Consider the following 15729-nt stretch of genomic DNA (forward strand, 5'->3'; position numbering starts at 1 on the left):
GTCTTTTTGTAGCAAACAGATATTCATTTTTAGCAACAGCCAAAGGAAGTTGTCCTTGTTGGACATCTACTTCCAACATTCAAGAGTACTAATGATTTTTTAATAGTGTAAGGTGCACATGCTCCTAGGCTCTCTCTCATCCAGTAGTCTGTCATCTTATTGGTGTGAGCTGACATATGCAGATGTAATCATTGCATGCCATACTATAGCACTTCTGTCCATGCAGGACAATAGTCTTCCAGGATGATAATACTGTATCCCATAGGGCCCATGTTATCAAACAGTTCAAAGACTGCTAGGATAAGTTAGTCACTTAATCACCTTCCATCAATCCTACAGAATGTGAGTTTCTGAAGTACCACTTACAGCAACCTTTCACCACAACCAAACCAAACCTGGATGATTTGGCAACATAACTTTATGGATTAGTTGTTCCAGATCCTTGTAGGACAGTTAGGCCTGTATATTCAATGTCACACATAGGCTTTCCTGGTCACATGCTATAATCCTAATGTGTGGGAAGGCTATCCAAGTGCCATACTGATTTACTTTAGGTAGGTGTTTTCTGTATTCATCACTTAATTATTGCAGGCACTTTAGAACCCAGACTACTCCCAGGGGCTGACATCTGGTGAGTATGGGCTTGGCACACCCAGGGTCCTGAGCTGGATATCATCATTCTTCTTTCTTGGTGATCTCTCTCTCTCTCTCTCTCTCTCTCTCTCTCTCTCTCTCTCTCTCTCTCTCTCTCTCTCTCTCTCAGGGTAACTCAAATTTTTTTTTGGCTGGTGCAGCATAAGCCTCAGGCTTCCTTGCACCATATGGCTAATAATAATAATACTTGGACTTTGTCAAATTAATTTCCTCTGATTGGTGGTGGTTTTGTTTCTTTATCTGTTTGGAATTTTTGTTTGTTTTTATCACAAACTGTAGAAAGTCCGACTTCAGTTGTAGCTGTACAAAGCCAGCTGCTGATTAAAGTCTACTCCCTCCCACCCTTCTGTGGAAGTTGAGTTTTTATTCCAGTGTACATGCAAACCAACCTAAAATGCATAGTATACATAAACATACTCTTATGGCCTTAATTGTCTCAGAATGCACCTTAATCCAACTCCACTAGTGTGCTAGTTCAGTAAATATTTAATTGTTGATTAGTAATTAATAAGAAAAATTACCATTTACTTCTAATGCATACTATTTTATCATAGGAAAGAATTTTACAGAAAATGCTACAATTTCCTAAAAAAAATTAATGATTCTTTGCAGTTGGAAGAGACCATTGAGACCAACATGTTTAAAAATATTCAGAATTTCAACAATTCAGGCGATCGTGAAGACCTCCCTGGTCTGTGGATAGATGTTCAAAAAAATGTAAGTTTAATTTGCTTATTTACATTGTGATGTTTTTCAAGGTAGTTTCAAGCAATGTTTTGGAGTAACTTAAACTTCTCCAATAAGTGCTGACATCTCTTGTCTGTATTTATAAACGATTGTAGATGCAGTTTATGATAGATTCCAGCCTGAAAATAATTTCAAAATTCGGAATAGTCTGACAGCTATTCAATTTCCTTGTATAAAAACAGATTCAAAGCTGATGAAATTGAATAGTGATGATGCTTAAATAGATGTAAAATAGTATTACATCAAACAATAAAGTAATGACAAGTTTCTTGTAAGCTTTTCTTTTTTGGGTGGGAGAGTATTAATGTTATCTCATTTTTGAAATAATTTCACTCTAATATTTGGTAACTAAGTTAATTACAACAAATGAACATCTCAAATACTGCACTCTTTAATAAATTGTCCACTCCAGTTTTTAGACATGGAGAGAAAGGGAAAAAAAAATTTCTACCAATGCTATTTCAGTTTATTTCCCCCTTCAAATTTGCAGTTTTCATTACTGTGAAAGATCATATCTGCATTCCTCAGTACTATGTTTAGGAATTATTATAAATCTAAGGGTAACGAAGGCCTGGTATATCCTATGTTTTTCCAAATTTAAAAATTATAAAAGTTACCTTAATCTCTTCATAGGGTGACTTCTATCCACAACTCTCCTAAAGCAACTTATTTCAACAAGATTTGAAAATTATTTAAAATATATAACCTCATTAAAATTCAATTAAATGTGTTCAATCTTCTAGTCCATGAATGATCAAACACCCCTGTGATCATAGTCTAAAGCCCCAACCTGACTCTAGACCTATCCACTTCATCACGATACCTTGAGTGACTGAAGACAGTCAGAAATTAAAAAAAATAAATGCTGCTAAAAATATGGAATATACTAAAACTTTGAAAATAAATTAAGATAAACAATTTTCTATAAAAAAAAACTTCCTTAAGGGGGCCAAATTTTTCAACATTTGTGATAGTCACAGGACAGAATACAAATGGAACAGGACCAGGGTATGTCTGTCAGGAGCAAACATTGATGATGTTGTAGAGCAGATATCTTTTAAGGGCACAAAAGGTGATATTGCTGTACACATTGGAACTAATGACATTTTAAGAGTAAGATCTGCAGATTTACTCAACGTACAGGTCAATGTTGAAAAAAGTCGCTAGTTAGGGTTTAATGTGAAAGTGTCTGCAATTCTGCCCAGACAAAATAGGGAGTATATGATGAGAGCCTTGTCAATCAGTTCAGCCGTGGAGAGATTGTGCAAGGCTCAAGGGGTAGAATTTTTTCAGCCTGGTCTGTGCTTGTTGAAAGGAGAGACTGCTTCTACAAGGATGGGTACACTTAAATAGAAAGGGTGCAAGAATATTTGCTGATGCTATCGGGGCAGTGTTAGGTGTGTTGTAAAACTGCTAGTGTGGGTGATACAGACTAAAAGGTTAACAGTGGCTGCAGGCAGAGGCAAAAGTTATTCTTGCACTGATTCTATTAGAATGGGCAGCAGACTGGAAAGCAAGGTAATGGAGATTTCCAGCACTGCTGGGAGTCAGTGGAACAAGTAAATACATGGGCTGTGTTAGGGTGGCTAGGAGTAGGAACAGGTGCATGTATACTTGCATGTACACCAATGCTAGGAGTATAGTTAATAAATTTGATGAGCTTGAAGTGCTAGTCAAGACATCAAAGGCAGATATTGTTGAGATATCAAAGATGTGGTGTCACACAGATATAGGCAGTGCAGAGTTAATTTGGGGAGTAAAATATGTATAGGAAGGGAGGAGGGGTTATGCTATTAGTTAAGAAATATGTAAAATCTAAGGAAGTGCATCCATTTGATGTTGGTGGACAATGCAGTGTTGAGTCTGTTTGGTGTGAAATAAGCACTGGGAAAGGAAAAATGAGAGTAGGTGTGTGTGTTATAGGCTTGATGAGTATAATGAGCAATTGTGCAGAGAAATAGTGGGCCAGTAAATCAGTCTTATAATGGGGGAAATTTTAATTTCCCAGATATTGACTGAAATTTGTGGGTTGGTCACTCACACACTAGCAAGGCCTGTGGATTTATTGGATGATTGCTTTCTACAGCAACATGTTTGAGAGGCAACCAGAGGGAGTAATACTCTTGATCTGATTATCAGTAGTGATTCTTCATGCATTAAGAATCTGCAGATAAAGGAACCACTGGGTGACAGTGATCACAATGTATTGATGTGGGAATTATTTAAAGATGCAACTACCATCAAGGCTAAAGGGAAGGGCTTTTGCTTTCATAAAGGTGACTACAGAGGTCTGACAGTTTAAATTCTGTACTGTGGGATCAACTGATGATGTTACCAACATTGAATTTGAAATGGGAAGCCTCCAGGGACTTAATTTTGGAGCCTACTAGGCTTTTCATTCCAAGTAAGAAATGCTGTTTGAGGTTTAGGCCTAAATGGATGTCAGATGAATTAATAAGGTCAGTGGCAGAGAAGAATGTATGGGATGCCTGTAAAGTATCAGGTGACACAGAAGCCTATGGCAGGTATAAACTGGTCTGTAATCAAGTCACAAAGCAGGTTAGGCAGGCAAAGGCAGATTATGAGAAATTTTTGGCAAAGGATGCAGGGAAAAACAGCAAAGAGTTCTTTACTTATGTAAACTCTAGAAGGAAAGGGATGAATCAAATTGGACCACCTAACATAGGTGGGCTGACTATTGATTGTGCTCAGTAGCTGATAAATTGAATGATTATTTTGCATCTACATTCACACATGAGGAGTTATTCAATGAGGGGAGTGCCAGAAGTTTATCAAATGCTAACAGGGAGCTAAGTGATTTTGTAATAACAGAGCAAAGTGGAGGAGAAATTGTTGAAGTTAAACATAAAAAAGGCACCTGGGTGGATGGGATCTATCCAGCTATGTTAAAGGAGGCAGCAAAGGAAGTAAGCAAACCTTTAGCCTTAATTATGACAGCTTCCTTGGACTCGGGGGTTTAGAGGACCCCATGGACTGGAGGTGTGCAAGTGTATCACCAATTCAAAGGGGTTTCAAAAGATGACAACTAACTATAGACCTGTTAGTTTAACTTGTGTTCTGGGGAAAATAATGGAATCACTGGTTAAAGAAGCATTGCAAGATCTAGACAAGACTGCAGTAATAGTTAAGACACAGCATGGGTTTGTTAAAGGGAGATCTTCTCTGACCAATATGATTGGATACTATGTGGTCACAAAGGAACTGAATGCCAAAAATAATTTTGATATATACTTGGATTTCAAGAAAGCTTTTGATACTGTTACACATAGAAGACTGCTGTACAAATTGGAGCAGTATGGCATTAAGGGTAAGTTGCTACAATGGATAAAGGGATGGTTGAGTGGGAGACGACAGAAGGTGGTAATCAGTGGACACTGTGTGGACAAATGTTATTAGTGGAGTTCCCCTGGGTTTGGTGTTGGGGCCCATTGTTGTTTTGTATATTTATCAATGATATTGATGAAGGTATATCAGGTTTAATGTCCAAGTTTGCAGATGATACAAAGGTTGGCAGGGTTATTAATGACAGTAAAGACAGTATGCTACTCCAACTGGATCTAAATAAGTTGGGCAAAAATGGGCAGAGAAGTGGCAACTGAAGTTTAACATTGCATTTTACAAAGTACTGCATATGGGTAGCAATAACCGAAGAGAAATGTGCCAACTGTGTGGTACTACACTCAGGTGAAAAAACTGGTCAAGAAGACCTGGGGGTAATTGTGCAGCCAAATAGCAAGTTTGCTGAGCAGTGCAGACTAGCTGCCAGGGCAGGTCATGGAGTCTTGTCAATGATATATAGGAATTTGTCCAGCAGAGACAGGGAGGTGATAATCCTGTTATATAAGGCAATGGTCAGGCCACACCTAGAGTACTGTGTACAGGTCTGGGGGCCTCATTTTAGCAAGGATGTAGAGTTGCTAGAAAGAGTACAAAGGGCAAGATTTGTGAGGGGAACAAAGGGGTGTCTTATCAAGAAAGGCTTGAGTTCTGCAAATTGTAGTGCCTGGAGAGTAGGTACCTGCGAAGTGATCTGATTTAGGTGTATAAGGCCTTGAATTGGTAGAGCAAGCTGAATGCTGCTGGGATTCTTAGTCTTGCTCAGACTAAGAACCTGAGGGGACACGGTTTCAAATTGAGGAAAGATAGTTGTAGAATAGATGTGCAGAAATTTGCAATTAGCCAGTGGGTAGTTGATTGTTGGAACAGGCTTCCATCTTTTGTTGTGGAAGCCAATAGCCTAAATGCTGCCCGGGCTAGCCAGGTGGGTAAAGTGCCTGCCTGCCAACCCAAAGGTTGCGTGTTCGAATCCTGCCTCGGGCTTGGATCACAGCAAAATGCAAAAACTTTGGGAGGTGCATTATGGCCATAGAAGCTGATGTGCCAACAACTAACAAGAGGGAAAAAAAAAAAATAAAAATAGCCTAAATAAATTTAACACTGAGCTGAACAGGCATTTGGAATGAATGGAGGGATGAAATGGGAGGGTTTTTTTTTTTGCTGATGCTGCATAAGCTTGCGTTCTTGCATTGTATGCCTCTGGTATTGCACAATGTGTGCATTCCCCATGCTATTTATTAATGAGATTACTTGTTAATACGTGTGCATCCACAAATCTGAGATAAGAAATGGGTGTTGTTAAGTTATTTTGTATTCTCATTTCTAAGGTTTCTGTAATTAAAGACATTTGTGTAATTGTGTTACATGCCATCAGCACTATCATTCCATGCCATAAACAAAGATCACATTTTCCTGCTCAATGAAGCTAAGGTTTTAAATGTATAACACAATTACACAAAGCTTTTAATTGCAGAAACCTTAGAAATGAGAATACAAAATAACTCAAATTAACATACAATGCCCATTTCTCATCTCTGATTTGTGGACTTTCATGTGCATGCATATTTAACAAGTAATCTCCCATTAACAAATAGTGTGGGAAAATGCATACATACTGTGCATTTGTATTCTGTTCTGCGAACATGATGAATGTCAAAGTTCGGTCCCCTTAAGGAAGTTTTTAGAAAATAGTTTTCATCGTAATTTATTTTCACCATCAAAGTTTTAGTATATTCCATGATATTTTTAGTGACATTTATTTTTAATTTCTGACTTTCTTCAGTCACCCAAGGTTTCATGGTGGATTGGATGGGTCTAGGGTCATGTTTATGCTTTATCCTATGATCCCAGAGGAGTGTCTGATCATTCATGGAGGTGCCTCTGTAGACAAGTGGGAAGGAGCAGCAGTGCGTAGCACACGCTTCTTGATTAGACTGGGGTTTGAGCCCATCACCACCAAATACGGAGGATGCGGAAAGGTCAGGGAATGACCACCGCATATTCCTGAGCAATATGGCCTTAGTTGCTAATGCTCCTAAAAAAAATCATTCATGGACTAAGAGGATTTGAACACAATTACTTGAATTTTAATGAAGTTATGTATTTTGAATCGTGTTTAAATAACTCTTTAGGAGAACTGTGGATAGCAGTCACCCCATGAAGAGATTGAGGTAACTCTTTTGTAATTTTTAAATGTGTTTAGGAATGTATACATAAGAGGATACATACCCTAGTAAAAGATGCCAAACTGTCTTGGGCTGCACAAAGTGGCTAGGTAATATGATAAGGGATAGTCTCCATTATCTAAACATTTCATTTCCACAAAGCCAGTAAACCATGCAGTTATCTATTTCAGTTCTTTAAAAAAATCATTCATCTTGTTTTGCATTAATATGCATACCAGCCTGCATGTTTTTTTGTTTATTTATTTATTTTTTTTGTTAATTTTTTCACGCCCCTTTTCAAGGGGTGTGAAAAGTTCAGTCCTAATATAAAGGGTTTGAGGAGTCTGGTAACTTGTTACTTTTCAACATAGTCCCCTTTGCAGTCCTTTTGTTACTGATGCTGCAGTATGTTGGTTCCACTTGCAAAGAATTTTTTTTCTCTTTCTTGAGCTTTCAAGATTGCTAGGAAATGGGTGAAAGGGCAAGTGCTAGATCTGTTGAATATGGGAAATGGTCCAAGATTTCAAAATTTCACTGATGCAATGAAACCATGTCAGTGATAGATTAGTGAGGTGTGTGTTCCTTGTAGAACAAGAATCCTTTTTCTGAGCTTTTTCAAAAGCTCAAAATATCAAAAGAGAAATGCTGAGGAATGGTTTGAAAAACCATTCCTCAGCATTTGTCTTTGATATTTTCACAAGTTACAAGAGCAAGTTGTGTGACCCGTGCTCTTTTGGCTGTCTAGTGTTTCTGAATTTACCCCACTAGCAACCCTCCATCGGCATCCTATAAAACAGATGCCATTGCCAATAGAAGGAATTGATTTTGCTTTCTTTGGAAGGGGAAAAGAGTTGTTTGGACTGATTCTCTGGCTGAAAGTGATGGACCCACATGTCATCCATGGTCACAAAGCTTGCAAGGAAATTTTGCTGGATCTGCATCCAGGTGAGATGACTGAAACACGGTCAATGTAATGAACTGACCCTCCTGAATTGTCCATCACCATAACATGCCCACTGTCACTAACTTCTTGAGTGATGGACATTGTTGGTCTTCCACAGCATGGATCATCTTCCAGACTCTTCCTCCCTTGTTTAAATTCTGCTGCTGACTTAAGCATGGAATAGGGAGGGGCATCCTCCCCAATGTTGTAATCACATCCTCATGAATTGCCTTTGGCATTAGGCCTCATTTTTCCAAATACAGTATTGGATGACTGCATGATGACTGATTTTTGTCCATCTTTCGTCATTCACACAACTTTGACTTCAGGACCTCTACTGTTTGAAGTGTGTTATATATTAAGTACAGGTATTTTTAATGTAGTAGTACTACTACTACCCTTTCATACTCAGGCCACATTCTTTTCAACCCCCCCATATAAAAAATTTTTAAAAATGAATCAATATATAATTAAATACATGTTATCATGTTTCTTTTTTTTTAATCAATATGAAAAATTTTACAGGCAGTTTCAAATGTAGTATTTGAACATACTGAATATTGAAATACTAATTCAGAAGAATAGTATTACATAATGTGTGGCAGTTAAATTACTAGATTGGTGTCATTGCAATCATTTTTCTATGATTTTGAAAGTAAATGGAAGTGGTATGGTATGCTGTAGTTATGACATCCTCCAACAGATGGTGGTACAGAGATTGTCCAGTAGGCTGACTGCTAGTAACAACCAGTTTTTTTTTAGTAATGATAAAGATTTGTCACTTGTTTTGCAACCAAGCAATGAATAAATATCAAAGTTTGCTTTAAACTGGGAAAATATGCAACAGAAATGTATGAAATGTTTAACATTTTATGGTGATAAAATATTAAGTTGTGCTAGTGTTTGAATGGTATATAGTATACACTGAGTGATCACTGAATTATGACCACTCCTATGAAAACTGAATGAGACCCGTTGACCCATGTGAGGTACGAGAATGCGGAGTTCATTGACCTACGTAGCATAGATAAGGTTTCAGTAGGTAGTAAAATTCTGAGCTTGATGGGTAAAAGGAAGGATTTATGTAATGCAGTCAGCAATGGAGATGATTGGTGTATCCAGACGCCTGATATGAGTTTTTTCCATTTTGTCCCACAAATGGCTCTATGAGATTGATATCTGGGGAGTTTGGAGGCCAATCAATATACTGGAAGTCAGAACTGTTCCTCAAACCATTCCTGCACAAGTGCCCAATCTTGGAAGACACCATTGCCATTCGGGAAAAACTGTAACATAGTGGGGTTTACACGGTCAGCGATAGTGGAGACAACTTTGCAACTGTGATGGCATGTTTGCATTACCAGGGTACCTGCTCGCCCACTGATGAGCGAGCCAGCAAGCTCCAAAATGGTGCCATCTGGGTGGTGGTGCCCACCGAAGAATAAATAACAATAGTTACCTCTGAGAAGCATTGTTTATTCGATGTAGTGCAGTACCCAGTATCTCATTGTTGAAGGTAGCCACAATATAAGAAAATCAAATGATGCCTTTTAACTACTTATGTAGATCGTAGATATAGCTTAGCTTAATTTTCAGCACTCACCTCATAGTAATCCGCTTAGTTGGTTGAAAGTTTTACCATGTACATAGTGGTTATGAGATTCTAATAACTTATGGGGATTATAAATTTAAAACTAAGTTAGAAGTTTAAAAATCTTTCTATGAAAGGAAAGTGCACATTTCATTCTATGGTTGTCTAATTAAAATAAATTAAATGATGTGAGATAAAAGCTAATGGCCGTGCACGAGCGACTTTAAATCATCTTTAGTTAGCTATAGTGGGGAGGGAAGAGCGCATGAGTGTTATATACAGGTTGAGTTCCCAAAATGCATTTCATTGCATGTGGAAACTTAATGTGCTAAATTCCAAATAGGGGAGAAATTGGCAGGGAATCTTTTTGTTTAATATGTTAAGCGATGTGTGGTGCTTAAACCACTCAATGACGAGGGCTTTGATTTTGAAAGATTTTATAACTGGAATTTAGTTTAACTATTGTGAATGCTGAATCTGAGTGGGTTATGATTATAAGATTGAACATGTTGTATTAGTTCTGTACTTTCTAAATTAGATTTGCACACATGTTCAATCTTATAATCATAATCCACTCATCGATTCAGCGATCACAATAGTTAAACTAAATTCCAGTTATAAAATTCTTCAAAACGAAGAATTTAAATACAAGACCATATTTAAATTCTATATGGTGGGACCAACTGATGATGTTACCAACAGCAAATTCAAAATGGGAAGCATTCCAAGAATTTATCTTGGAAGCTACTAGGCTTTACATACCAACTAAGAAATATTGTTCAAGGTTTAGGCCTAAATGGATGTCAGATGAACTAATGAGACATGTGGCAAAGAATAAAAATGCATGGGATACATAAATTAATGGGTGACATGGAAGCCTATGATAGATATAAGCTGGTCTGTAACCAAGTCACAAAGGAGATTAGGCAGGCAAAGGCAGATTATGAGAAATCCTTGGCAAATGATGTAAAGAAAAACCAAGTTCTTTACCTATGTAAACTCTAGAAGGAAAGGGATGAATCAGATTGGTCCACTGGATATTGATGGTTCAACTGTTGATGATCCTGCTCAGGTGGCTAACAAACTGAGTATTTTGCATCTACATTTACCCATGAGGAGTTATTCAGGGAGGGGAATGCCAGAGGTTAAACTCTGGCAGTGAGCTGGATGATTTTGTAATAACTGAGAGGAAAGTGGAGGAGAAATTGTTGAGATAAACATAAAAAGGCACCCAGGGTGGATGGGATCATCCAGTTATATTAAAGGAGGCAGCAAAGGAAGTAAGCAAACCCTTAGCCATAATTATGAGCTTCTTTGGACTCGGGGGAGGTACCCGTGGACTGGAGATGTGCAAATGTGACCCCAATTCACAAAGGAGGATCAAAGGGCAACAAGTCATTATAGACCTGTTAGTTTAAAAAGGAAAATTAATGGAGGCACTGGTTAAAGAAGCACTGCAGGATCATCTAAACAAGACTTCAGTTATAGCTTGGACACAGCATGGTTTTATTAAGGGAAAGTCTTGCCTGACCAATTTTATTGGATACTATGATGTGGTCACAAAGGAACTGGATGCAGGGAATAACTTTGATATCATATATTTAGATCTTAGAAAAGCTTTTGATACTGTTGCACATGGAAGACTGCTGCACAAATTGGAGCAGTGTGACATTGGAGGCAAATTGCTGCTATGGATAAAGGGATGGTTGAGTGGGAGAAGACAGTGGTAATCAATGGACACTGCTCATCGTGGACTAATGTTATTAGTGGAGTCCCTCAGGGTTCAGTATTGGGTCCATTGTTTTCTGTATTTATAAATGATATTGATGATGGTATATCATGCCTAATGTCCAAGTTTGCAGACTATACGAAGGTTGGCAGGGTTGTTAAGGACACTAATGACGGTATGCTGCTGCCACAGGATCTAGAAAAGTTGAGCAGATGGGCTGAGAGGTGACAAATGAAGTTTAACATTGACAAATGTAAAGTACTACATATGGGAAGCAGTAACCCCAGAGTAATGTATCAACTCTATGGTACTACATTGATAGTGGTAGAGAATGAAAAGGAGAGGTAATTGTGCAGGCAGATATGAAGTGTTCTGAGGAGTGCAGACGGTGTGCAAGAGTAGCTCATAGTGTCTTGTCAGTGATATATACAGGAATTTTTCTAGCAGGGTTAAGGAGGTGATTATCCCCTTATATAAGGCAATGGTCAGGCCACACCTTGAGTACTGTATACAGGTCTGGAGGCTTCATTTTAAGGATGTAGAGCTGTTGGAACGAGTTCAGAGAAGGGCAACAAGATTTGTGAATGGAACAAAGGGTTGCTCTTACGAAGAAAGGCTTAAGTTTTGCAAATTACAGTGTCTGGAGACTAGGCACCTGTGAGGTGATCTGATTGAGGTGTATAAAGCCTTGAATGGTTTGAGAATGCTCTATGCTGATGGAATTCTTCCTCTTGTTCAGAATCATTTGAGAGGGCATAAATTCAAATTGAGTAAAGATAGATGTGTGGAAGTTTGCCTTTGGGCAGTTGGTTGGTGGAACAGACTTCCATCCTTTGTTGTGGAAGTTGATAGCTTAAATAAATTTAAGGCTGAGCTGGAGCAGTACTTGGAACGAACAGAGGAGTGAAATGGGAGCGTGGTTTTTTTTTTTTTTTGGCTGATGCTGCATAAGCTTGCTTTCTTGCATCATATGCTGATGCTACTTATGTGGGTAAACTGGTATATTTACAACAATATTATATAGTTTAGTTTTTACTCTAAAAATATTTAGATCCTAGTTAGTATAGCATTAAATGCCATTAATATAAAGTGTACATTTGCTTAAGATGGGCTTTTCTTTGGTGTCAATTTAGGGTGAAAGAGTACAGTACCATTCATGTTTTGAAGGTTGAGAAGATACTATTGATATTAGACTAAATTTTCCCAGAATTTTGGAGTTGGACATATGTTTGATACATGTTTTTAGACTTGTTGGGAAGAGAGCATTACATATATAAATCTATAACTGTGCATGTGGAAGTATCTATATAAAAGGTACAAAGCATACCCTGTATCTGATAGAGTGAAGAGACTAAGATTGTATTATTAGTTAGCCTGACTGCCCTCTTTTGAATCTAGTATAGAAGCTTAAAAGAGGTTTTAGATGCCACTCCAGATGTGGGAATAATATTCCATGGTAGGGCAGACTTTATTTCTCTTTCAGAGAAAGCAATATTTGATGCATGTATACCAAAGGATCTCGGAAGTTAGAGCTATCCCTATTAGAAGCATGTGACTTTGTTTAGAAACTGGAATGTCATCAAAGATTAAACATAGGAGCAGTAGATTCCTTTGAGAGAAATAAGACCGTCATTAGTTTTAGAATGATCAAAGTTAACTAAGGTTTCTCTGCCTCATTGTAGATACCTGAAGATTGATATTTAAAGAATTGGTGATGAGTTTCCAACAAGTTGAAGCTGTTTGTGCAGGGCAAAACTTTTTGAACTGGAGGGTGGAATGAAGTATGCTATCTTAAGCAGAACTGTGAATAGGATTTCCAGTCAGTGAAAGGAGGTCATTAATAAACAGGAGAAAAAGAGTGGGAGAAAGAACAACCTTGGGGAACACCAGTATTAGGAAAAGTTAAAAGAAAAAGCAATCTGTCATCACCTGCAGTAGACAATTGGAGAAAAAACTGAATACCTAATTGAAAAAAAGTCAGTAGTCTATAAGATGGGAGTTTTGTTTAGAAAACCTTTTATGCCAAACACCATTCAAAAGCCTTTGAAGTATCAAGAGCAATTGCTTCTGTGTACCAAACATTTCTGTTGAATTTTTCCAAGGATAAGTAACTTAAGTCAGTATATTGCTAGTGAATTGTCATTGGACTCCATGTTGGTGATCATTGATCAGATGGAAGGTGAGATAATTTAAGAGTTTGTTTGATTTCTCTATTACTCTGGAAAGAGTAGAAGTGCCCTAATAAGAGGGGGGGGGGGATGATTTTCTCTTTTTAGAAACTGGCTGGATGTAAAATTTCCAAGCAAAAGGAAAAACATCAGTGGAATAAAAGTGTAGAAAGGTGACAGAACAGGAGCACAGCTTTTGTGAACAAGGCTCTAAGTGCCTTGGAGAAGCACTCAGACATGGAGCTTTCTTGGCATAAAGGTTCAGAATTTTTTAATACTTTTTTTTTTGTCAGAAACCATGGGAGGCATTGAGTGGAATGCTGTGCTTAGTGTGCTGGGAGGTAGTTTGCCAAGATCAGTAAAAGTTGAAAGAAAAGTAGGATTCTAGTAAGTCAGCTTTAGCTGACAATGCAGTAGAACCAGCATAGCAGGGTGTAACAGAGGTGGAAATATAGATGAACACAATTTGTGGCCAAATTGCATTCATCTATATTGGCAATTAGCTTTAACAAAGACTAGAAGGCAGTACTACCATTGGACAAGAAGCAACTTTATACTCTTAATATGTTCAGATTTTAGTTTGGATTGATTAATAATTATTATGAAGTGGCAAACCTTAGCCATAATTATACCAATAGTAATGGAAAATTATGCAAGAAAGCAGGCTTATATAGCATCAACAAAAAAAAAAAAAAAAAAAAAAATTCACCTATCTGTAACCTTCAAGAATTTGTCTAGTTCTTGAATTTATTCAACCTATCCACTTCCACAATAGATGGAATCCTGTTCCAACCCACATCTGCACATCTATCTTGTAACTATCCTTCCTCAATTTTAATTTATGCCCCTTCATGTGTACGGTCTGAGCAAGTGGAAGAATGCCATTCACTTTCAGCTAGCTTACTCAATCCATTCAAGGCTTTAAACACCTAAATCAGATATCCCTGCAGGTGCCTCTACTCAAGACTATGCAATTTGCAGAACTGACCTCTTTCTAGGCAAGAGTACCCTTTTTCTCCCTTCACCAGTCTGGTTTCCCTTCTCTGCACCTGTTCCAGCAGATCACATGCATGGTACTTTTTTCCTTATTTATTGTACTGTATGGTCCCAGCCAGCTTTCTCGGCAACCCTGCAACATATTTATAATGTTATATCACTGAACCATGTTGATGTACAGTTTTCTCAGATTCCTTCAGAGGGTCACTTTGTTCTCAATATAATGTCCCTATCACAATACAATACTGTAAAGCTATCAGACACTATAAAGTTCCAACATAAGGTTGTGATGGATCTCCAAGGATCCGATTGACATTTGTAGGTCCACCCCTGAAGATTGAAAAGTAGAATCAATCCAGCAAGTAAAATCATCTAAACCAGGAATTGTGGTCACAATGAAGAAGTATAACTTTTCCTTCAACCTTGAATAATCCCAACAGTATAGCAGTTAACAGTAATGGAAATACCTTGATCAGTCTCCACATACAATCCTTGGAATTGCAATAACAGCACAGCATCATGACAGGTCATCCATTGAGGAAGCAACTACATTGCAATCCAATAGGCTTGTTGTGGTGGTCTGACCCTCCACTAGAGCCCCAATTTCTGTGATACAAGCCTGCCCCCAAAAAAGCATCAATCTCCTCAACTGATCTGTTAGGGAATTGGTATCTTGAGGATATATTGAGCTTCTTTAGAAGCTAGTGTTCACAGTGTAGACTTCCACCTGTGATCAGAATGGTACTACTCATCCTGCATTCACCCTATCTAACCATAATAATATTCCATTCTGATGTAGCACATCATGCCCTTTTTAACTGTCATTCAGTATTTGGCTTGTGCTCCTCCAACTGCAACAAGATTCTTCTTCTGAATAGTTGGGCTGCAAAATTTTAAGTGTGTAAAAATTATTTTTGTACTAACTGAAAGTTGTTCACATCCAGGAATAAGGGAGTGGACATTCATAGAAAAGCAGGTTCCATTCTTTCAGGGGCACCTCTGTGGGCAGGATCGGCAGTGCGTAGCACACGCTTCTTGGTTTTTTTATTTTTTTTATGAAAATCCCAAACACAAAAGGTATCAAAACCTATAGTACTTAGTACCGTGCATGGGTTGAAGGAGAAGTATGGGGGGGAGGGGGGTGCTGGAAACTTTGCTCTAGAGACTAAACATGGGTTTCACCACTTCAAGCCTCCAATAAGCAAAGTGGTGGTATTTCACCGGTCGATGAAAGTCATCTACCACCTACATTAGACTGGGGTTTGAGCCCGTGACCACCAAATACGGAGGATGCGGAAAGGTCAGGGAATGACCACCGCATATCCTCGGAGCAATATGGCCTTAGTTGCTAATGTGCCTAAAAACCAAATAACATTCTT

General features: G+C 38.1%; 1 protein-coding gene across 1 annotated transcript in view; it reads left to right on the forward strand.

Annotated features, from left to right (window-relative positions):
- The window catches only part of LOC150075814 (CD63 antigen-like), a 174151-nt gene that overhangs the window by 142845 nt on the left and 15577 nt on the right, over positions 1-15729 (forward strand). The window contains exon 5 of the mRNA XM_090387200.1: positions 1267-1371. Within this exon, the coding sequence (XP_090243326.1) occupies positions 1267-1371 (105 nt within the window). The remainder of the gene's footprint in view (positions 1-1266; positions 1372-15729) is intronic.

The sequence above is a fragment of the Mastigoproctus giganteus genome, chromosome 13 (assembly GCF_048544385.1).
Source record: "Mastigoproctus giganteus isolate SK-2022 chromosome 13, ASM4854438v1, whole genome shotgun sequence".
NCBI lineage: Eukaryota > Metazoa > Arthropoda > Arachnida > Uropygi > Thelyphonidae > Mastigoproctus > Mastigoproctus giganteus.